This window comes from Pyxicephalus adspersus, chromosome 7 (assembly GCF_032062135.1).
Source record: "Pyxicephalus adspersus chromosome 7, UCB_Pads_2.0, whole genome shotgun sequence".
In the NCBI taxonomy this organism is placed as follows: Eukaryota; Metazoa; Chordata; class Amphibia; order Anura; family Pyxicephalidae; genus Pyxicephalus; species Pyxicephalus adspersus.
The window spans coordinates 52997871-53022111 of NC_092864.1; the positions used below are offsets into that span (position 1 = coordinate 52997871).

Below are 24241 nucleotides of genomic sequence, written 5' to 3' on the forward strand. Positions count from 1 at the left end.
TCCAGGGTGAGTCCCCAGACAGGCTGCGTATTATGAGTAATAAGATGCTCTACAATCTGGGATCTCCTAATGGAAACCAAATGTCAGATCTTTTTTTCCCTTAGTTTCTCTTGGAGACCGAAAAATAAAACATATGTTTCGCTTCCAAGTGGTTTTAATTTGATGGAAAAAGCAAGAGGCTGAAATTTTAACTCTTGCCATAGTGTTATGGAAAGAATTGTGCAGTGCGGATTCTTGCAGTTAAAAACGCAGAGAACTTAGTCATGTTCCTGCTGCAAAGTGGCATGGAGAAAAATATACATTAAAGAAGTGATTATTATAAATGACTTACATCTACTTGCCATGTCTAAAAACAATATTAAGCCTTGTAATGCATCCATTTATCAAGAAGCTCAGTGTTCTGAACCGTGCAAAAAATGTATAACACATAATGGAGTATTTATTGTACTTTAAAACAATTCTTTTTATTACAATACTAAGAAATTAGACAAGGCAAATATGATTCTGGTTTGTATGCCAAAAAATGTTTATTTATGAGATTTTCATAAATAACGTGTTAGAGATTACATGCCTATTTATAAACAAACAGTATCTTAAAATGGTTCTTGTCATCCATGCTCTCTGCCAGATCTATTTCAGCCACAGAATCTTCAGCATCCATTTTATTTCCATAAATATGGCGCTCCTAGTCCCCCGCTGTACCCCTCTGTGTGCCAAATCATTTATAGTATGTGTACTGTATGGACGTAGCGGTTGGCAGGTGAATCCGCAGTGCTCAGTGGGGAATCAGTTCTCCAACATTTCAGGAAATATGTTGGATAATAAAGATCCTTCATCCTGGGCAGCTCTGCAAGAGATTAAAGATCCAGGGCATGAGTGGCAGCTGGATAACCATAATACCCAGATATAATACCTTTTTTTACCAGTGATTTTTTATTAATTGTGAAATGGTTGCTTTCAAGAAGATCTTCCAATGCAGGCCCTTGCTTACTGAAAAAACTTGATTTCTGACTGGTATTCTGGTCCAATGGCTTCAAAAGTCCTGACACAATGACCAAGAAAAGAAGAAGTAAGCAAATCAGGATTTGTTTTTTTTTTCTTACTTTGCTTGCTTCATGCTTGTATGATTTTAGTAATCTAATAAATATTTTAAGCAGAGCCAAACTCACTGCCCTTCGCTCCATTGCCAACTGGCCTTCTCCTATGTCCGGGTTTCTGGCCATCTTGATTGGCTAGGCCACAATGACATAACTCTTGCACATGGGTAGACACTTCAGACATTAGATCACATTAGATCACATTAGATCCCAGCAAATGGGTATGCTGGGAGTGTACACTGAGCTGCACAGGCCTGCTCACATTTTTTTTATTTTAAAAAACAATACATAATTAAGCCAGAGAAAGATAAGTAACTGGTATTGTCAATGACACAACAATTGCAGAATATGTATTCCCTCCAGTTCAGGTTTCCTTAAATTTTTTTCTTTATTTTTTATCTCAGCCATGCAAATGGTGCAAAAGGAATATTAGGGAGTTTTTAAGTGCAACTAGTCTGTGCCAGCTTTTCTAACATGTCTAGATGAAACATGGAATATGATCGGAGAAGACAGTATTATTCCATGAAGATAAATGAATGTAGATCAAATATACACTGTGCAGAGTAAGATGTACGTATATAACATTATGCAAGGCCCAGTGCTCAGGCTGTGTCGTAATAAACCTTACATTTGGTAGAGTGCCAAGGCAAACATAAGTCAGAGCTGGTAATGTAAGTTTCAGCGGGAAAGTAAGTGTAGTGTAGGTGGTCTTTGGTATAACCGCACCAACCACTTGTTTATGATAACTAGCTATTATGGGAAATAGTATAGAGGTAGATTATGAGCTAGCATTTTCTCCTGTAGGAAAGCTGTATAACTTTTATGATGGTTAAAGGAACACATATTACAGATCATTAAAGGGCAACCATCATAAAAATTGTTCTTCCAATGTCCTAACTAAAAGTATTTATATTTTGTCTGTCTTTACAGTAAAACTACTACAGTCATGCTGGTAAAGATTTTGGGATTTGTTCTGATCTCCATACTTGATTTTATTTATCTATCAGTACTGAAATCAATAGGTTAGCAAAGCAACGCACAGACAAAGGTTAAAAATAAATTATTTAATATAATGGTCAGTACTGGGTTATCTATACCAATGAAAAAGATAGAAAAAGCAGAGAGCTGACGGTCTTTGTTAACCTTTTCAAAAGAACTATGCCTTTAACTGGGCCCTAAAGTGGAACAAATGCACCATGTGCTTGGTGAGCTCTTGCCATAGTGTGCAGGTATGGGGGGGGCATAATTACCCATTATGGCACACCTACCATTCAAATGTGCTCATCTCCAGCGTTGTGCATTGTGGTCTTTCTTTAGGGGCTTATTCCCACTGGCAGTGAGGTTGTGGTGTGTCTATCAGTGAGTGACACTAATACTACTTGCTACTGCCAAAACATCTTTTGAACCTATGCTGCCGTGGGGGTCCTTGAGCAGCACAAATTTGAGCACTCAAGCAGCGGGTGTGACCCCTACTCTGTTCCTCACTACTGCTTTCCCCATCACTGCTTCTTTTAAGTTTGCAATTATCCTCTTCAGCCATTTGTCACACACTCATGACATTAACTTCTGTGCATAAACAAAGTAGTCCCAGGAATCTGTCCCAATCCCACCATTTTACAGATGTCAGGAATGAACAAAGAGTGTACACTGAGTGGTGCGTGCGCCTTAGATTGTATACAGAATTAAAATAAAATTGACATGATGGTAAAAGAAACCACTCTATTTTCAGTAAAGGAAAATGCTCCTGTGTTAGCAAAAATATTACCAAATTTAAGTAGAACGAGGAAAGTCTAAAATGGGCCACCTGCAAACAGTATTTCCTTTTTAAACCTAGTTTTCTTGTTCTGAGCCACTCTATGCTATGATTTGGAACATAAGACCTAGCAAAGCATTCCTGGAAAAGATTTGACTGTGAGCAGATCCCTTTTTTCCTAAGCTTGTAAGGCATAAGCTCCCACCCATATGCTGGAAGTACCCCCTATGTTCAAGGTGAGGTTTACTTACCCTCAAAGAAAGTGGAAACATAGCAAGAAAAAAAACACTATTACACTGTAAAGCTGCAAATAAAGAAAAAAGTGTATTAAAAAGGTCATACTTGTTTTCAGATGTATACAACGTGTGTGTGTCTGTAATGTCTGTAACATAATGTAATATAGTCAGTTCAAGCTTTGGCACAAGAGTTTGCATGTGAAATGGATGATGTTTATCTTATAGAACAATACAAGCAAAGTAACACAAAATAATAGATGAAAATAAGAATACTTAGTTGCAGCTTAATGCAACATAATGTCTAGAAAACTTTTGCTCTTGGAGGGAATGATTTACAGCAATCTCTAAAACAAAGCATATGGAAAGAAGTGCTCATCAGACAAGAATTACTTTCAAAAGAACAGACTGAAACCATCATATACAGCATGTTATTACCTATTTAACCGAAAAATGGACCTACATCAAACGGTGATTGCAATTTTCCATACTCCTAGAAAAAGCGTAAGTCCTTGACATCTAAAAAAAGTTAGGGCCGTTTCACACACATGGTTGACCCATGGTTCTGTACCATGCTCATCTGTGGTCCCAACTACTCCATTCAAATGAATGGGAGCAGTTGGGAACCATTCTGTACACACGCTTCATCTCATGGATCCTGGCATGAGCCCAGAAAGTGCCAAGCTGCTTTTGGCTGTGCCGTTGCTTTTCCTCCTGAAGGTTGCAGCTGCAACCTTGTTTACCTATTTGCCAATTTGCTGCTCCTCTATGTAGAGTAAGCTGTGCTATGTGCCAAGGAGCAGAAAAACACAATATACCTGTGCTATACCTAACCTCTCCCTGTGTGTGCTTAATTTTAAAATTAATGTGCAAAAAGACAATTCTGCAAATCTGGAGTCACCCCACCAGGAAGACCCGGGATGCAAACAGCTGCTCCTTTGGGGGTGAGCTCTACATATGACATTAAGTGTCACAGGCTAAATACTATACAACTATGCAATCTGTCATATTCCTTTTTTTAATTCACTGTGCATCTTAAATATTCAAAATATCAATAATATAATAGCATGAAATTCTTATCTATATTCTATTACCTAAAATACTAATGCTGTTTGTTCATACCAGTGATGGACTTCAAATCTACCTGAAAAAATCACTGTCAGGATGTAAATTGAGTTTATTACCCACAGCCCCCCTAGGATTACACAGACTCTTGAAGTATGAGATTTGGCCAATTTAATTGGTGCCTAAATAATTGTATGTGAAGAATACAATATGCTGCTGTCCCTAATAATGCTGAAAGCAGCACCTAGTGGCATTCTAGAAACAGAATTGTGCCAACATTCAACCAGTATAACTTTTACAGTTGATGATATTTTTCAAAAAAGGAAATTTTGACTATTTAAGTGCCCTTTGCAATGGCTTCAAGTTTAGTCAGAAGGATTTATTCTATAAACAGTTTCAGGTATTTGGTGATGGTAGGATGAGTTGGAAAAATAGGAAAAATGTAATAAGAAAATTTTAGAATTAGCTGTGTATCTCAGATTTAGGCACCACAGCCAATAAAATGGAAAAAAAAAACAGTATACTGTCATTGCATGCTGTGATTTGTAGTCCTACAACAGCTGGAAATCATCAAATCCTCAGTATCCCCAGCACAGGAAATAAGTGAATCATTCTACTAAATAATGATTTTGATAATCAAAAAGTAATCTGCAGCATAAGGTTTGTGATCACAGACTTTCCCTAAAAAAAGACCCTCCTGGTGCCCTCCTTACAGTGGATGCACAGCGCCACCCTGTGGTCACAGAGCCCACCTATTATATCTAATGTCTGGAAGGGGACGAGCCAAAGTTGGGAAAAAAAGTTTGAGTTTGGGAGTAGGGAGCAAACGTTTCTGTCGGTGGAAGAAGGTCCCATCCTAGGAAGCAGCTTCTCTCTCCCTACAGATAATGCACAGGTCCAACAACTACTGAGCAAATAGAAAACTTGTAGTTGCTTTACCACCTATTAGGTAAGTGTCTATGTATCTTACAAATATATTAAAGTTGTTTTTTTATTCTCTGACAAAAGTATGAATGCAGTGCTGGGAATCAGCTAAAAAGGAGTGATAATCACACTGCTGTTTCCTTTATGTTTGTCTTCTCTTTGGTTGATGTACAATACTGATACACCAGTGATAACTATATTAATATACTGTTTATATTTATTTATTTATTTATTTATTTGCTGTTGCTTTTTTCTTTCCTAAAGCCTGTATATTGCATTGTCTCTTTATTATGGTATATAGCATAATGCTAATTAATTAATTACACTTGTAATCTGTGTCTGCCTAGTCTAAGAAACAGTTTACAAACTTTGAAAAATAATATTGCTTATATTAATAATATTGCTAATAGGTGCCTATAGGTTCATATAAGTCTCAGACTAACTTATATAACAGAGACAGGTTCACTTTAGTAGAATGGTTTGCAGAAAAGTTACGTATTGCAATTGTGTGTGTTCTAAAGTTTTTTGGATTGTCCTGTGCTACTTAGAGATTGGATTTTGAGAAGTCACAGACATGGCTAAAGTTTGCTAGACAACATATGAATGTCTCTTGTAGTGTCTACAATCAATAATATGCTGTCCTTTGTAAGATATTAAGGAGGTCTTGTATCGCAGCTTTATTCATTTTGAACATTAAGCCAAACTCTGGTTTACTTATGGAAATGTCTGTGTATGTTGCTTTAGTCCATCTCTACTTTTCTTACTTTATAACCATATCTCCTAAATAAACTTTTAAACTTCACCCTAGGGAGAGGTTTTTGCTTTCCTTATCAGTACAAAGAACTTCCAAGTATGGGAAATACACTTCTGTGAACTAGGTGGACTTAAACTGCTGGTATTTGTGGTTCTACTTTCAACACAACATCAAACAGCTTGGTGGAGCCTAATAAGGCAGAACAGCTGGCCTGACTATGTATTGAAAAAAATGCATTTGTCATATAATATGTTAGAAACAGTTATAAATATGTTTAAACATTTCATATTTTTTAGTGAAAGTTCTGTTTCATGTTTGTGAATACCTGTTCAGGTATGTTGTCACAAAGTCATAGTGTTACTGGGCATCTTACTACCCAGGCTTTCTGGATGGTACGATTTAGACTTTAGAGGTCCAGTGTCATTAGGAAGTTTTCTGCTGGTAATACTTTCAAACACATCTTTGATTTGATTTGATACTACACATGATGTGTTCTTGAATGTGGGAAACCCTTCCATTTTGTCATTTACATGTATTGCTTATAATGAGGAGGGACTGGTATCATTATTTACCAATCTATGCATTTGAAAGTGGAGGTTATCTTCAGCAAAATCCATATGTGAAAACTCTTGCTAGATCTAAAAATCTAGGAAGTAGAATCTATATGTAAAATGCTTCCCTTCCTGCACAATTCAGGTTTGGCCCCTCTCCTTCTCACCTCCCAAGTCCTCCTATTGGTTCTTTAGTGTGATGGGCGGACTCACTGAGCAATAGAGAGAAGAGGAAAGTATGAGTATGCAGGGGCAAGCTTGACTTTTCAGATAAAGTCAACATTTACTTATGCATAATCTATGGATGTGCTGATTATTTTTACATTTGACTTTGAATGACGATAAACTCTTCACAGGCATTTTGTCATTATATGAGTGGTTTGAATTGTCCTGGTTAATGTCATAAAATGACTGTGATATAAATGGCTAAATGTTTGTCTTTTTGGCCTTTTTGAGTATCAAGCAATGACAAAACTTTAAATATATCATTTCCATTTCTGATAAATTAGTCATCATTCTCAAGTCCTTTTTATTATACAATGATCACCATCAGTTTACTGCCCATAGAAAACAATTGTATTTTCTGGTGTAGTATGACATGGTAAAAGGCAGAATCTTATGGGGATCGAGAGCAGTGCTCCCTTGAAAAAATTAAATACTATGTGTAATATCCATAAAAGATAAATAGAATTTTCCTAAATTTATTGGAATGTACCCGCCCACATGCTGATAATGGTGATTTCACATTGGCTAAGGCTGGGCCCTGTTACAATTTTCTGATCAGTTATACAACTGACTTTACCCTTATTGTGTTACGCCATTGATGTTTGTATTTAGGAACTGTTAAGTGAAATGTCTGCTGTTGTTTGTGCTTTTTATTCATTTTATTTATTTGCCATTCCCCCATAGTATAGGTACTTGAGACCTATAGAGTCATTTACTGCCCTTGTTTTGTTTTTACACACCAGTGGCAGTAAGTAAGGAAATTATCCTAATGTTGAAGTGTATCTAAAGCTAAAGTTGTTCTCAGTCAAAGATGGAGTAAATAATGTCCTGTTAGAGGATTTCTCTTTACTTCCTCTGCCAAAGACAAAACAGGAAGTAAGAGGAAATTTCTTAAAGGAAAGAATTTCTTCTTAGACAGACAACTCTTAAATCAGTCCCTGACTTAGGAGTTCCCCACCCAACAAATAGAGTGGTGAATTTACCCAGAAGAAAAATAGACAGGAATGATGGTTCTAACCCCAAATATGTCCTGAGCGCAAAATAAACTTTTGGCTAAAGTATACATTTTAACACAAAATGTGTAGACATTTACAATCGGGGTGTGTGTGACTGATATATCTATCCTTATCAGTATCTAAATGTCATATATAATTATCATTGTGGCGCATTGTCCCATTTTATCTTCACAGGGCAGTCATGGCCCAGCTCCATGTGCTGTGTTTGCTGCTTGCCATCACATTTGGCTCCCTCTTGGCGCAAAATGGCGATCAAAAGTCATGTGCAGGTAACCTGAGATTTCAGATTTAATAATATTGATACCATATTGCTATTGATCTTTATCATTTGATAGATTGACTATAAGCTTGAAAACACTGGATGTAATATTTGAGCATCTGAAACATGGTAGGTTAATTGACCTTACACACCACACTGACCTAGTACTTGTAGCCAATCAGCCTCTGCTGTACTGCACATGTGTTACAGGAGAGGAGAATAAACAAGGCAATGATGGATTAGAACTCTGGTTCTTCCCCTGGTGTATCTCACACTCAGCAAAATTAGGGTTTTAAAGAGAAAATGCATTCCTCCTTCCTGCAGCGGAGTCAGATGACATCATTCTCTCAATCTGATTTTCTCAGTAAGATTTGAGAGACTGTGCCAAGGCAGGGTTAATTACAGAAACGTCAAAGACTGTTGCCTAATAATAAATTGTCCAGTTTTCTATGAATGAGAATTCTATCACACTGTATATTATTATGATTATTTTTTATTCACTCATTATTTAATAGAGTGTCAGTAATGATTCTCATTTATCTATTTATAGTCATGGTATACAGGGCCAATTTCTCATAAGGCCAACCCAGGCTGTGGCCATGGTAAAGAGGGGTGGCATTTGTTCGGCTCCCTGCCTTATACTGAGCTATCCTGTTCACTTCCCTTCTTAATTTCTCTGAAAGGGGGGGGGGGGGTTATAGGGGTGGGGGGAGGACACAAGCTCCTGGCCTAGGGGAGAAAAAAGTATGAATCCATCCTTAATGATATAGCTAGTAGTAGTTAGCCAGGTGGACTTGCTCTGTCATTTTGAAGATGCGTCACTAACCATTCCAGTGACTTCCTTAGCATCAATACGTTTCGGAAGCATATAAGCTAACTGAGACTGGAATCAACAATATGAAACTGGATAAGACCTTTGGAAGCCAAAATAAGTATACTGAACCTTTGTCTCTATGCCAACAACTTTATGTACAAGAATACATACTACAGACTCATACATTTTTGTTTAATGAGATCACCTTTGTCTAGGGGGAGACGGAGAGGGGGTTCATTGAGGGGTACAACATACACTCGAGGCAAAAACATTTAAAGTAAAAGCTTTTTGTGAACACAAATTCTGTGAATTTTACATTGAAGTCAACAGGAACACAGGCTATTATCTGTTTTTGAATTCTCACCACCTATTGAATCACAAACTGGGGATTATTAGAATCATTCATAAAAACAAATTCACTGCAGAAGTCTACAACTAAGCCTATAGATGAATAAAAGCCATCAGTGAACTGGTAGAATGATTATCTGTTTAAACCACTGGGTTTATTCAAAAAGAGAGCAGCAGTTCTACAGAAAAAGAACAAATATAAAATACTTTGAAAGGTTGTGGCTATTTATACTGGTCTTTCCATAAAAATTGTAGATCATTCAAAATCATAGGACCATCCAGAATAGAGAAAAGCAGAGTGCAATGAGTAATATATTCATCTAGTATTTGGGTAGAGCAATCTATTTTACCTACATGGGGGATCCCTTGAAAAAACTTTATGGTCTTGGAACCCCTGCTACAATTACTATATCCACAGCTCGCAGTATATTAGTGTGGTGGTCCGTGGGAGGAATGCCTCTTACATTGCTGGGCATTTGGAAGAATGTCACCCCTGTAACCAAAAACATCTTTGTACCAGTAAAACTGACCTCCGAGGTACAATTTGCTCATGGCTCAAGAAACCCCTACAACCTCTGGAGGAACTCTAGTTCAGAAACAGTGGACTAGACTGTAAGAAAACTTTTTTAAAGAAATTGCTTTTCTGTATTTTGGACCCCAGTGGCACACTGAGACAGAAACGTATCCTAAAGACCCACCACCCAAACACAAGTAACTTTATATGTGCAATCTATTTTAATGCATAGACAGAAAAGGACAACTAGTTCAAAGGAGGCAAAGTGAAGAAGGTTAAGTTAAGGTAACTTCAAAGCATGATTCCAGGGGGCCCTCAACACCATATGTCCCCCATATAATGCCATCGATACATCTCTACCATGGTTATTTGATTATTCATATCTTCATATATATGGCTATAAATGCAGGGGTACGTTCCTGACAATCATTGGAGCTGATAAAGCTGCTTGGATGAGTAGCAAAATCTCTGCAATTACATGACCTAAATATCATTGAGAGGAGGCTGAACTCCATCTGCAGAATTTAAATTTGTTTTATATAATGAAAAATGCAACAGAAGCACAGAAACACCCAGAAATGTGACAGAAACAACCCAGTTATAGGTGTGGCACTGAAACATAAAGTTTGGTTTTATTTAAAAAAGCCTAAGGAGCAATTACATAGTCATGTAGAATATATTTATTAATTTATTACTTATGTTACTTCTTTTTATCCTACATATTACTTGTTACACACATTAGGAGACTGACACTGGGTTTGTAAACATGACTTGCTTACCTCATGGTATATACAAGGTTTTATATTTGTAGAAAGATTGCCTGATAGTTTACAAACTCATTTACTCAACCACATACATATAATCTATACTTATACTAATTAATTATAAACTAATTCATATGATCCTTTTTACTACTATTTACTGTAGTTAAATAGAATATAGTACTATATTCTATGTGAATATATAATTCCAGCAACAGAGGAATCCTAATGAACAGAACACCAGTAAAGATCCTAATGGCTATTTATTTTACATCCTCCCTAACATATTTGCCCAGACAACAAGGTTTTTATACTCATATGATATTCTTTGATCATTTTCTTACAGATAAAACTAACTGTCCAGTCAATGTATTCTTCATCATTGACACATCTGAGAGTATTATTCTACAGACTGCCCCAATTCAGAGCTTGTTGGACCATATGAAGCGCTTTATTCCAACTTTCATTTCAAAGTTAGAGAATGCTGCCTACCGGGACCAGATCCTTCTAAACTGGCAGTACGGAGGCCTGCATTATTCTGATGAGGTCAAAATCTACAGCCAACTTACTACCGATCAGAGGGAATACATTACAAAGCTGCGTGGAGTCCAGTACATTGGGCGGGGTACCTTCACCGATTGTGCCATCTCCAATATGACATCACTAATTGATGCTGCAATAAGAAATCAGGCTAGCCAAGGTCAAGATGTTGTGAATTTTGCAGTGGTGATCACAGATGGTCATGTGACAGGGAACCCATGTGGCGGAGTGAAGGCGCAGGTCGAAGCAGCCCAGTCTAAAGGTATCAAGCTGTTCTCAGTAGCTGCAAGCCGTGACGTCTATGAGTCTGGCCTCAGAGAGATTGCAAGCCAGCCTTACGAGCTGTTCAGGAACGCATATACAGTGACCAATCCTAATGACCAAACTGAAATTGATGAGAGAACCATTGACAAAATTATTCAGGTTATGGTAAGTTAAATGGCATAAATCAGATGGTAAAAATGTACTTGTAATGCAACTTCATAGAGTATCATTGTCACTGTGCATCCTGTAAAACCTGGTAAACTTATAGTTAGAGATTATTTTTCACAAAACTGAACTTTAGGCTAACTACATATACATAGATACATCTAAAATAAATGAGAAATTTTATACCTGACAATAGATTTATATTTCCTCCCATCGCGTGACCGGGTTCTGAGGTGTACACAGCCTCGTCACACAGTACACCCCGGAAGAAGACTATATTACATCTGCCACCCACCTGCAATCTATTGGACAATGAAGGACCATTAGCAGACTAACTAGATAATCTTTCTGCTCATTCTACTGTCATCAATTTTTACCATATCCCTAGTCATCACATTTGCATTTTAGCTCACTTGATTGGTTCCCAAGGCTGCTCCTCCTCTCTTATGCCGAGTACTAATGTAGAGGGAATGGCATTAGGCTAATTGTAAGTCAAATTCCTGGGATGGTTAGCATCTTTATTCTTTCAACTAGGTTACTTAATATAGGTCTGTATGTTGTAGGATAGAGCTTGTAACTAGGAAAATAATATTGTTTATAGTTAACATGTAAGATTCATTGTAAGGGTCTTCAACAACTTCAGAATAAATGACCATTTCACTCTTGCTACACTCACAAGGAACCTTGTAGTTTGGTGCATGTATCTGTGTGCACAAATTAGCCAATTTGGCAGTTATGATCAACCTATCTATGCAATAACAATCTATCCTTTATTTATTTTAGTTAAAACACAGCATAGACACTACACAATCCAACCTAAAACCAATTTAAAAACATGCTTTGGTAAAGACCCTTATGACCCTTGAATGTGCTAATCTTCACTGCTGTATTTATTACAATGCACAATATAGTATATACATAGACCCAACAGACAATATGTATCACATCCCTATAAAATTCCTAAAAATGTCTTCTAGATTGCCAACCGGCATATGGGACTTTATAGATAAGTATATTTGTCATACAAATATATGACATTTGGAATGCTACAAAAAAATCTATGAAATGATATAACATAATATAAATATAACATAATAAAAATAATTTCACTCTTTTCACATCACTATTATATATGGTAAAAGAGAGTACATACCTTTAAAAATAAAGTAAGGACTTTTATTGTTCATTGTATCATTGGATGGAAATAAACATTAACATAGGCAAATGTTATCTTGAAAATTGAAAACTCTCCTCACTTATCAATGTGTTTCACCATTTGCAATCAGGAAACATAAAAAAATTAGAGGAGATCCTCCATAGGTGTCATAGAATAAGTGCTATCCCACCATAACATATTAGGGTACTTTTTCAAAAGTTTTAATTTGGTACCCTGATCCTTGAAAAGTGCCCTAGTATGATATGGCAGGGTGATCTTTCGATGTAGATATGACTATAAACATAATATATTTAGAGAGAACTCAAACTAAATACAGCTTTCACAAGATAAAGCAACTTTATATTAAACTTGAATACACCGTTTATTACAGGTCAAAACTATAGCATAGGCCTAATCAATAAAACATTTAAATCTATATCCCATAGAATACAACAAACAGCAATTATCACCAAGGTCATGGAAGACTATTCCAAATATGTGCAGTATTTCACTATATTTTTATTATTAATCATAATATTGCAAGTGACCTTTTGTAAATAAATTGTAACTTTATCTTTGTATCTTCCCTACAGAAACATGAGGCTTATGGAGAGGTAAGTAAATTCATGTTAATACAATTTTAGTATAACATTTTACAATCAATTTTTTTAAACTCTGACTATCAAGAATCATTCATATTGCATACAGGGTAACAATGATTGCAACAAAATGTTCCAAGTGAACAATTCCATCTGAAAACTTATTATTCTTCATTGTGCAGCGGTCATTGACTTATGCTTACATACACTATAATTATATGGGAATGTAAAATAAAATAAAACTGTAATGTATGTGTACAACTTACCAATGTTGATGCTGGGTGAAATAGATGTTTTTTTCTCATTGCCTGTGTTGTATATTTATTGACACATACTACTGTGTTTTTTCAGTGTTATAAACTGAGCTGCCTGGAGATTCAAGGACCCCCTGGTGTAGATGGACAGAGAGGACAAAAGGTAACTGGTATACCTTTCCCCTTGTTCAAACTCAGATAATAATAATCAGATAATAAAAATCCCTATTAAGTTTCAAAATCAACACTTTAAATTGTATTACCATTGTTTATGCAGTCCAGTACAGTATCTTTTATTCATTTGCACATTCTGGTGATAATGCTTCGTCTAGGTTTGGCAACATGACCTGTAGTTATAAGGATCATAGGAGCTCTTTTCTAGAGGTCTTACAGGTACTTCCTGACAAATAGTGATCACTACCCGAACACAAATAGCATACTTTGTCCTTCATGTCTTTTATGGTTTTAAATGTAGGGACCTAACTACACTGGCATCTGTCGGCCAGTGCCTATGGCGTTAGTTGGTGGGGGCAGAACCAAACTGTTTTATTTCCCTCATTTGTCCACCTGCAGCAAGTGAACTTCAGGAGGATTTGAGATATTTGAGATATATACCATGCTACCTCCAATAGTACATGCTATCAGTAGTAGTTGTGCTAAAGTAATTACATGCTCCAAGCAGCTTAGTGTGTACGTCATTACTCAGTTGTGTGTATGGACACATGACCTCTGGGGTTGTGGTAATTAATCCCTATCTCCTATGGCTGTCAACCCAAACCCATACCCATAGTGGCAGTAGCCTTGATTTACCTAATACAGTTTTAACATCCCCCTTAAAAGAGACTGGATTAGGTTACATAAATATTATAGGTCAACTTTTCAGGATTGGGACTAAAGTTCAAAGAAAGCCTATCTTAAACTAATAAACCATTTAAAATCATCATCAATTTGTCCTTTATTTTTTTACCTGATCTTTATTTCCTATATTCTCTAGGGTGCTAAAGGTAATGCAGGTGAACCTGGAGACGCTGGACCCAAAGGAAGGCAGGTCGGTCATTTATTTATAGACATTGATGCCTTAAATCTCACCCGTTTAAATTTGACTCTTTGTGCTTACATCTTTTCTTGTTTTTTAGGGAGACCCTGGAATTGAGGGACCAATTGGATATCCTGGACCTAAGGTTTGAAGATCACAACAACTACATTTATGGCCAATAGGACACGTGTACTGTTCTTATTGGAAGTTTCTTTATATAACAAATGTTTTCTTCTCTTTTAGGGTGTTCCAGGTTTGAAAGGTGAAAAGGTAACTATAAATCATTTTTTCTATCATGTTTGATAAAGAATTAGTGGTTGGCCACCTATAACCGTCTTCCCCTTTTGTTCACAGGGAGATTTTGGAGCAGATGGAAGAAAGGTAAGCCATTTGAGAGATGTGTGTGTCTGAAGTGCTTAGAGCTTGAATTGTGTGCTGTATTCACTCTTTTGTTCCAATGGCAGGGATCAGCTGGGCTGCCTGGAAGAAATGGAACAGATGGACAGAAGGTAAGGACACATTTCTATCTTCACTGCATGGTAAAAGCAATGTAATTGAATGCATTATTACTAATATTCTTGATGATGTCTTAACTCCATATATCTATATTTTTTAGGGCAGATCGGGTCGAATCGGGGCTCCCGGATGTAAAGGAGATCCTGGAGATAAGGTATGGTTGGCTATGGGTCATATATACCAAAAGCTGTTGATTAGCCTTTTTCTAGAGCTACGAGTCTCATTAAGATACATTGAGCTCTGAATATATGAACTGTTTTTGCCTTTTTTTTTCTCACCCCCTAGGGGTAACAGAGTGAAGGGTTGGTTAAGAGATGTCACTATGAAAAGCATCATGCAACCATCTATGCATTTTGCATGTTGGAGAGGCAGGCCAGTTAAAACTTTGCAAATCAAATAGACAGTGAGATGATTCAGTATTTATGCATTATAGTTAACCAGAGTTCAGTATCCTGAGCTACAGGCAGTTGTACTTAACAAACACGTAGATTTCACATATGCCCTTGCTTCCTCTTGTTATTGCACTCAGTCAGACTTGATTACTAGACGTCACTGTTTGGATATAAAAAGAAGAATCCTTTCAGTTCAAGAATCACTAAGGCATTTCTGACTATGCATGCCAATTGATGGGGCATGCAACCAATGTTCACAACACCCCAATTTCAATTATTGTATTCTTTCTTTTTTATAAAATAATATTCAATGGTAAGAAAAGCAATTTATATATAATATTATAAAATGGTTATTGCTATAAAGTTCAAATAATTCATTGTAGTATAGTTTATCATTATTACCTATATAGATATGCACAGCTAAAAGGGGCACATATAGCCCAGTTAGTTATCAGTTCTTGAAAATATTTTATTCTGTAATAAAAAATTAGATATTCGCATAGCAATTGTCAAGTGAATATCAGTGGCTATGCAATGTGCTCAGAATATTATTGTTCAGAATACGTATGCTAATCATTAATGGCACTGATACAAATTTAAAAAAATGAGTTGTATTTTCAAAGTAGAATTACGACCTTAAATAATGTTACATTTGGAATTTAGAAAAGCACATTTTTTGATTAATTTGGAGGCATGGGGGCAATTTTTATGATATTAATTCCCTGTTGGTGTTGGCTAAAGATACTACAAAATGTGGAGGCCTGGTGATTTATTATACAATAAATCTATAATACTAACATTTCTTTTAACTTTTAAATATATGTTGTACTTAGATACCTTACATACCTATAAATGTTGCCAAAAATGCTTCATATTATCTATTTTTTAGGGTCCTGCTGGTTATGCTGGAGATGCTGGAGATAGAGGAGAGGATGGCGACCCTGGACAAAAGGTTTGCCACCAAAGAATTTAATTATGGCAGCTTCCATCAATTTACACATCATCTTTAGCAAATGTCTTATTTTTTTTATGATCAGGGAACACTCTTTTTCAGGGAGATAGGCTGTAAATTAGGAGAAAGTGTGGAACTTTTAATCTCATATAAAATTGTTCAACTGATCTTAGGATAGGAATACAGAGCAGCATTTTTTAACATTTTCATGCTAGAGGTAACCTTAATATAAATTTTCAGGCCTTAGGAAACGCCAGGTAAAATAGGTTATTGGAGATCAGTGGGAAGAATGCTTGTCCTCAAAAAGTGGTGGTCAGGACGGCACCTTTACAGACAGCAAAAAGGATCACTGGAGTCATGCTACTTGCTTTGCCAAATGTAGTTGGTTCCAGAACTAGACAGGCATCAGATGAGAATTCCTTTAGGAGAATCTCAAGGAACTGCAAGTAATCTTTGGAAGAACTGTAGGGTTCCACAGAATCTTGGTTGAGAATGGCTGCTCCCTAAAAGAATGGCTGCTTTTAGGAAGTGTATAAGATTTCTGCAATCCTTTATGCAAAAAGACCACACATTTCCATTGATGAGTTGTAAATCAAGAATAACTGCAAAATGTTTAATTTGGTACAGAATTATTCAGAGTTAGAATGGCCGTACCTGACCAATAAAGTATTTTGACACAGATGACAAAACACATATAATGCAATTGGCCGACAAAGCTGACATTTAAAACAATGTCAATATAGGTTGCTGGTTATTGTTTGTATTGACTAAATGATAAGGCTACTCTCAAAGGTGGATTTGGACAAAACCTGCAAGTCCTGCAATAAAAAAATAACATGACAGTTCTCATTTGTGTGCTAACTAGATTTAGCAGAACAAAGCAAAAGATAGAGGCGCTATTCAAACATTTTTCACTAGCGAGAGCTTTTATTTATAACATATATATTGAAGGTGTATTATATATAATGGCAGAGACAATTTACTGAACCTTGCCAATTACCTTGCCATTACAAAACACCACCAAATTCAAAGCACCAATAATAATACTTATAACTAAAATAATAGTAACAATTTAGAAGGTTGATTGGCATTTCACTGTCCCCAATGCATTCTTAGCTTAAATAATCTCTTTAGTACCTAAAAGTAACTTCTGAGATAGATATAAGGAACTGTCTTTGTTGACTTGTTTGTAAAAAGTTTCTGGGCAAATTTACTGATCTTGACTTAATATTATAGCCACTAACTAGTAAGCCACACAGGGCAAGCATGGAGTCCGTGAAACGAGAAAAGTTAAAACTACAGTCATACACATTTGTTAAGTTACTACCCAAGAGTCTGTAATTTTTAAAATGAGCAAAGGCAGCTCTGGTGATGTAGGCAGCACTAAACACCATTTAATGTAGTTATTCTGCTATAGGATGTGATCTGTGTTATCAATTTAATTGTATTCTTTTATCAGGGTGATCCTGGAAGACCTGGACGTAGTGGACCAATAGGGCCATTCGGAGAGAAGGGAGATAAGGTAAATTGATATGAAAATATTGTATAATTTTTTTGATCCACCTAATACTTACCCTTTTTATTTTAGTTCTTTTGGAGTAGGCTTAAAAAATTACTCCATTCTCTTCTTTTAAAGTTGTATAAATTAAGGCTGTATTTAAGGAAAATATGTTAAATGTAACTTTAGCACCTGACCCCCTCTTCATTATGTTCATTATACTAATTGACAAGACAGTCCCAACCGAGCTGCTAACTACCTATTGTATCATGGGGAAAAAATCATAATTTTCTTAGTTAGCTCCTCATCTTCATCTACATCATAATAATAGATAAGACAGCCCCCACAGAACAGATCAGGTAAACCCCTGTTGTATCATTGGAAAAGATCATGGTCATCTTAGTTGGCTCCTCATCTTCATCTACATCAGGGGTGCCAACAGGTGGATCGTGATCTACCAGTAGATCCTCATCGTCTTCTAAATTATTATCTTTGACAAGACAGCCCCCACAGAGCAGAGAAGGTAAACTCCTGTTCTTAAATTAGAAAAGATCATGGTCATCTTAGTTGGCTCCTCATCATCATCCACATCATATTAATTGACAAGGCAACCCCAACAGTGAAGAATAGGTAAACCCCTCTTGTATCATTGGAAAAGATCAAGGTCCTCTTAGATATCTCCTCATCTCATCTACATCATACTCATTGACAAGACAGCCTCACATAGCAGAGAAGGTACATCCTGTTCTATAATGGGAAAAGATCATGATCATCTTAGTTGGCTCCTCATCATCATCCACATCATATTAATTGACAAGGCAACCCCAACAGTGCAGAATAGGTAAACCCCTCTTGTATCATGGGAAAAGATCAAGGTCCTCTTAGATGGCTTCTCATCTCATCTACATCATACTTTTTGACAAGACAGCCCCACAAGGCAGAGAAGGTACATCCTGTTCTATAATGGGAAAAGATCATGGTCATCTTAATTGCCTCCTCTTCATCATCTACATCATACTCACTGACAAGACATCCCCCATAGAGCAGAGAAGATAATCCCTGTTGTATCATGGAAAGAGTGGTCATGTTAGTTGTCTTATATTTAACATGCTGACAAATACATTTTGCGCTTCACAGTAGATGGAATCTGGGTGACATAAATACTACAGAGCTGTAGTTTTCTTGATATTACATTTATATGCATAATTTAAATAAATAATGTTCTTTGAATTATGGCCTTTTAAAAATATGAAGTATTTACTGATTTAACATAAATTAAATGATATCTATCTTTCAGGGTCTGCCTGGAAATGCTGGGGCTCCTGGAGGACCAGGTATAAAAGGAAATAAAGGAGGACCTGGGACAGGAGGGCCAAAGGGAGAGCCAGTAAGAAAAATATTTTACTTTTTATTGCTACTTACTACTCAATGTCCCTCTTCCATGTCTGTATGGATACCACTCACACTTGCAGCATATTGTGGCTCCCTAGCCATTCTTTAATCTTTCTGTATGGTTTCTGCTTCAGCAAGATCTCTTGCTACTTTAAGCTTTTACTCATTCCATGTTTTTGTCTAGGGTCGTAGAGGAGATCCCGGAACCAAAGGAAGTGCTGGCACTGATGGACCTAAAGGCGAGAAGGTGAATAAAATAGTTAAATAAATAAGAAAATAGCAGCAATAAACTATTAAACTGACTGTGGTGGATGTATTCTTATAATGCATTTTTGGTTGTAGGGAGATCCTGGTTCAGAGGGTCCACGAGGACTTGGTGGAGAAGCTGGCATTAAAGGAGGAAAGGTAGATATAAATACTGCCAAATATCTATGAGTAACCTGCCCCAGGGTATATTTATGGACTTTACTACTGAGAAACCTACTTTTATATTTATTTTTTACCCATATGTTTGTAATATCACAATACTTATGGTAATGTTAATTGTTATTTCTAGCTCTCAACCTTAATGTGCACCCCACACAATCATATATTAATAGAATAAAAGTTCTGTGCTGTCAAGCCAAGCTGTTGCATTTTACATCACTATTATGTGACTAATAGGATACAGAGTAATCTAGTAAAACAGACGAATATACCTATAGTCTTAAAAAGTCAGTTACAATATTAGGATATAACATATTGATATAATATGTATAGATATTCAGAAAAATACAGGCTTTGTAATATGAAAGGAGAATGCAGTTTTCTAGTTTTATAAGCCAAGGTCTAGGCTTATTTTGAATTTTTTTAAGAATATATATGTGTTTTGGTAAAAAAGCCTGTTTACAGAGTTCTGTAGCTATAGAACCATTTTTATGCCATATGTATGTTGGAGAGTATCGGTATTCATTGTTAATAGCAACCTACACAGTGCACTCCAATGCACAATACCATACATGCTTTGTGAGGTGTAGTGCAGTAATATGCAGTTTAAAAAAAAAAAAAGAAAACAAGACCTGTGTGTATTAAGTTGCATTTACAGCACATTCATGGGTGATTTATATTGCACTGTTTTATGTTGTGAATAGACCCTAATAGTAAATTAATAACCTACATCCACAAATGCCCCCAAAATGTGGACATTGATAAACAGAAATATAATAATGTCCTGTAAAAATCTACAGCAGTGCTGAACACATTAGTGGTGATTGTAAACTAACACAGCTCTGTCTTTGAAGGGTGATCGTGGAGCTCCTGGACCAAGGGGAGCACAGGGACCTCCCGGCGTACCTGGCAGAAATGTAAGTGTGTTTTGTGTGTTACTTTATTTCTAGTAAGGTCTGTGCAATTATGTGCTCTGTCCCATGGTAACACAGCAATCATGTGCAAATGGTAATCCACCTAAGGGCCTAAAGAGGGATAAAGTAATTTCTTACACGCTGTCTCTTTATTTCTCTAAATTAATGACGCCTAGTGGTGGTTTGAATCAAATCTAAAAAGTCACTGATTGTCAAACTTAATATTTGCCAGAATATTAGCACATACATCTATCTTAACTATGAGGAATCATGCCATTCAGGAAAATAAATTGAATTCATTATTTTATTACTCCCTGTGTGGAAATGTTCACTACTAGCTGAAAGGATTATATGTGAATTTGGTAGGTTCAATAAAAATTCACTCACTTCCAAAATAATGCTGACTATGTAGTTAAACTAAGGAACTTGCAATGCACTGCAGTGTTCTACTGTAGCCGCAACTACACTTGTGCATACATTGCAAACTGTCATGGTACATCTCCTAAAAAGTGCTTCTGACAATTCAACCACAAAACAAAGTGGTTGTCAAACACTGTGGCTGATACTAATAACTGCATACCAATTAAATAGGGGTGGCTGCGCATGGCTAACCTTATTCTTTTGGTAGCAAGTGTTAAAAGGTCGCTACACTAACATCAATTTTTTTTTTTTTTGTTATTTTCACTTCTTCTACCCCTACATAGTCACTGGTTTCTACCCCAAACTATGTTTTCATATATTCATGTTTACACTGGCAGTTACCACTTCCTCATTCCCATAAACCATGCCTGCAGTTTAGGTTCTCTTTGCAGTGTTTTACCTGCAGCCAACAATAGGGAATTGGAGGCTTAGTAGAAAGATGGTTTACTACCGCCTAATAACCAACCGTCCAAACAACTCAAATGCTCACTCATGGCAAATAAGCATGATAGTTGGGGTTCCACTCCGCCATCTGCCTGGCAACTGCTGTTCCCATTGTGAACAAGCCCTAAACTAGTATATACTTTTACCTGTAGTTAAATGGTAACGTCATTATTTGTTTCTTTTGCAGGGCTCTCGTGGAGACGCAGGGGACATGGGTGAAAGAGGAAACCCAGGAGCACCAGGACCTAAGGTAGATATGTGTATTTAATGAACTTTATGTAAAGATCTTTATTGCAGTTTGGATCCCACTTTAACTCCTATTAATTTTGCCCATTTTTTTCTCACTGTTTACCTATATCATGGGCAGATTGACAGTCTTTCATTTTCCCATTATATTGAGACATTGTGAAAGGCAGAAATTTTTTGAACTTAACAAAAAAAAAATAAAGTAAAAATGTTAAACATACCTAGACACAGATCTCATAGTTGAGGTTTTCTGTTTTCTAAATTAGTTTACTTGCCCATTTCTGTACAATTCACTGACAGTTGCTCTGTAAACTGGTGGACAAAACCGAACAGCACATTTAGGTTGAGTAATGTCACATCTTGGGGCAGAATTATGTCTTGAGGCTGTTCTTCTTTAAATTAAAAGAAAGTATCTTGCTAGCTTTAGAAACTGCAGATGGTGACAAAGATCTATAAAGTCTGTTGTCTACCAAGAGACCCAAATAATTTTCCATCAGAGATGCAGAAATCTTCATATTTTTTAACCTGGAGATACATTGTTTATTACCTTTTGAGTTATTGATCATAGAGTAAAAGTTAGTATTCAAGATTTATAAATCACTAAATTTTATTATCACATTAGCTATGTCTAAGGGATTGCATAAAAAGTTTTAGCGCAGTCTAAATATACTTCATTCACAGCCGTCACCACTGTACAACATTCTGCTTATTACCTAAAAAGAAAATATATGCAGACCGGTTATAAAAAGATGTAACAAATGTCCATCAAATAAAAAAAGAAGGAATAAAACAAAACAAACAGGAATAATACAAGAAGGCAAAAACCCTAATAAAGTGCATGTGTAAATAAAAGCCTTCATACTCCACAAAAGCAGCCAGATAAACATTCTCTTATTCTTTGTCTAAGTAATGTGTTAATGCAATACCGTTTTTTTTTTAGGGAGACAGAGGAAGACCTGGTATCAGCTACCCAGGACCACGAGGACCTCCAGTAAGTAGAAACACAAAATCATATTTGTTATGAGTATATACATTCAGAAGAGCATTTAAAGTTGTTAATGATTTAGTTTATTTAGTTTAGCAGGTTCAAAAACCATACACAGCCACCATAAGATGTTTCTGTCACATCATTTTTTAACAACAAACATTTTTTAAAAAGGGTACTCATAGTCATCATGTGCTCTTTGTCTTATTCTTTGCAATTTTGGACATGACTACCAACATTTCTATAGCCTACTTTGAGCATATGCAGATATATTCAGGCTTCCCTCCATTCAGTCTTTGCTCTCTGTTGGTTGTAGAAAGAAAATAGGTGTCATGGATATTTGTCTGGTACCAATGCCATTCATCACATCTTCATATGGGAGAAATTACTTTGGAAACAGTCATGTATTCACCCATCACAATACAACTAATGCTTTGAGATTAATAGATCTCAAAAAATCAAAAGTAAAAAAATCACCCTGTGTGATTGGCTGTTGTGATGATTGTAGCGATTAAAAAAATATGAATGTGGATGCATGCTGCTGAGATGTTGTTGCAAACATTAATTATTTACTATGTCATTTATAATATCACTAGATTAATGTCTGTCATATAGCCTAATGCAGAATCCACCATATGTTGAGGGTATGGTGAGGGTATACCAATTCTTTTAAAAAAAGTGGAATTCTGCCCACGTTGCCGTAGTTGGCTACTTAATGGCTGGTGTTCTGCATATGGACTTCTGAAATCTAAATCTACCATTGTGTGAGTGGGTATATCTATGTGGTGTATCTATTCATTAATGGTCATATTGTTACCAAAGCCTTATATACTTGAATATTTATTTCACATAAAATAGTAAATCTTAATTTTACAGTAAACTACATTTTTCTTTTTAATCTAGGGTGATAAAGGAGATAAAGGACCACCAGGACCTCAGGTGAGACATTCTATGATTTTATTCATTTTAGGCCAGACATGATTTCCTTTTTTGTGTTCTGGAAGACAAAAAAAAATCTATTAATGAAGCTTAATTCTAAAAGGTCTTCCAACAAGTCCATGAATGTATGGCTGCTAACTAGTTTTTAAAGAACATCTACCCAAAGCAGCCATCATCTTTTACTGTTTGGACTGTTTAGTATTGATATTGTTTTTTTGTAAGAAACATTTGTTGGATGATGTGCACATTGATGTAGACTAGTTCTATGGTGTTTATTTACTGATGTTTCCTTTCATGTCATGTCATTGGCTGCTCTTTAATCTTATCACAGGGAGGACGTGGGGACTTTGGGCAAAAAGGATCATCTGGACCTAAAGGAGTGAAAGGAGAGCTTGTAAGTAGCCAAATTAAACAGAAGACATGATCAGGGTTGTATTTGGTTACTGCAGTGACTTCATCTAAGTTGGTTATAACGTGGCAATTACTTATGAAATACAGTAACATATATAGTAAACTATCTTTTTTTTCTATAGGGTGACAAAGGACCTGGAGGAGAGCCTGGCCCCCGAGGGCCATCTGGTGAACCTGGAGGCGAGGTATATATGTGCATTCTTTGTTTTCCAACTTTAAAGTAACCGTCAACTTATTTTTGCTGTCTGTCTACCCTGTTGGGGAGATTTGCCTTTTTTATTTGTCCTGGCAACCATTGTCAGAAAGTTAGGGAAAAACCTGTGTTTTGTGTTGTCATCAGAGCGATGGGGACATCTTAGTTGGGGACAACTCACTTTT

The 24241-nt window shown here is 36.3% G+C and overlaps 1 protein-coding gene across 2 annotated transcripts in view; it reads left to right on the plus strand.

Annotated features, from left to right (window-relative positions):
• The first annotated feature begins 4949 nt into the window (after window positions 1-4949).
• Window positions 4950-24241, plus strand: part of COL6A2 (collagen type VI alpha 2 chain) — a 30031-nt gene continuing 10739 nt past the window's right edge. For both annotated transcript variants that reach the window (XM_072418459.1, XM_072418460.1), the window contains exons 1-22: window positions 4950-5097; window positions 7793-7887; window positions 10661-11283; window positions 13033-13053; window positions 13390-13455; window positions 14287-14340; window positions 14429-14473; window positions 14572-14598; window positions 14683-14709; window positions 14793-14837; window positions 14945-14998; window positions 16126-16188; window positions 17648-17710; window positions 18984-19073; window positions 19263-19325; window positions 19421-19483; window positions 20359-20421; window positions 21470-21532; window positions 22469-22519; window positions 23417-23452; window positions 23784-23846; window positions 23986-24048. In XM_072418459.1, the coding sequence (XP_072274560.1) occupies window positions 7800-7887; window positions 10661-11283; window positions 13033-13053; window positions 13390-13455; window positions 14287-14340; window positions 14429-14473; window positions 14572-14598; window positions 14683-14709; window positions 14793-14837; window positions 14945-14998; window positions 16126-16188; window positions 17648-17710; window positions 18984-19073; window positions 19263-19325; window positions 19421-19483; window positions 20359-20421; window positions 21470-21532; window positions 22469-22519; window positions 23417-23452; window positions 23784-23846; window positions 23986-24048 (1731 nt within the window). In that variant the 5' untranslated portion in view covers window positions 4950-5097; window positions 7793-7799. The remainder of the gene's footprint in view (window positions 5098-7792; window positions 7888-10660; window positions 11284-13032; window positions 13054-13389; window positions 13456-14286; window positions 14341-14428; window positions 14474-14571; window positions 14599-14682; window positions 14710-14792; window positions 14838-14944; window positions 14999-16125; window positions 16189-17647; window positions 17711-18983; window positions 19074-19262; window positions 19326-19420; window positions 19484-20358; window positions 20422-21469; window positions 21533-22468; window positions 22520-23416; window positions 23453-23783; window positions 23847-23985; window positions 24049-24241) is intronic.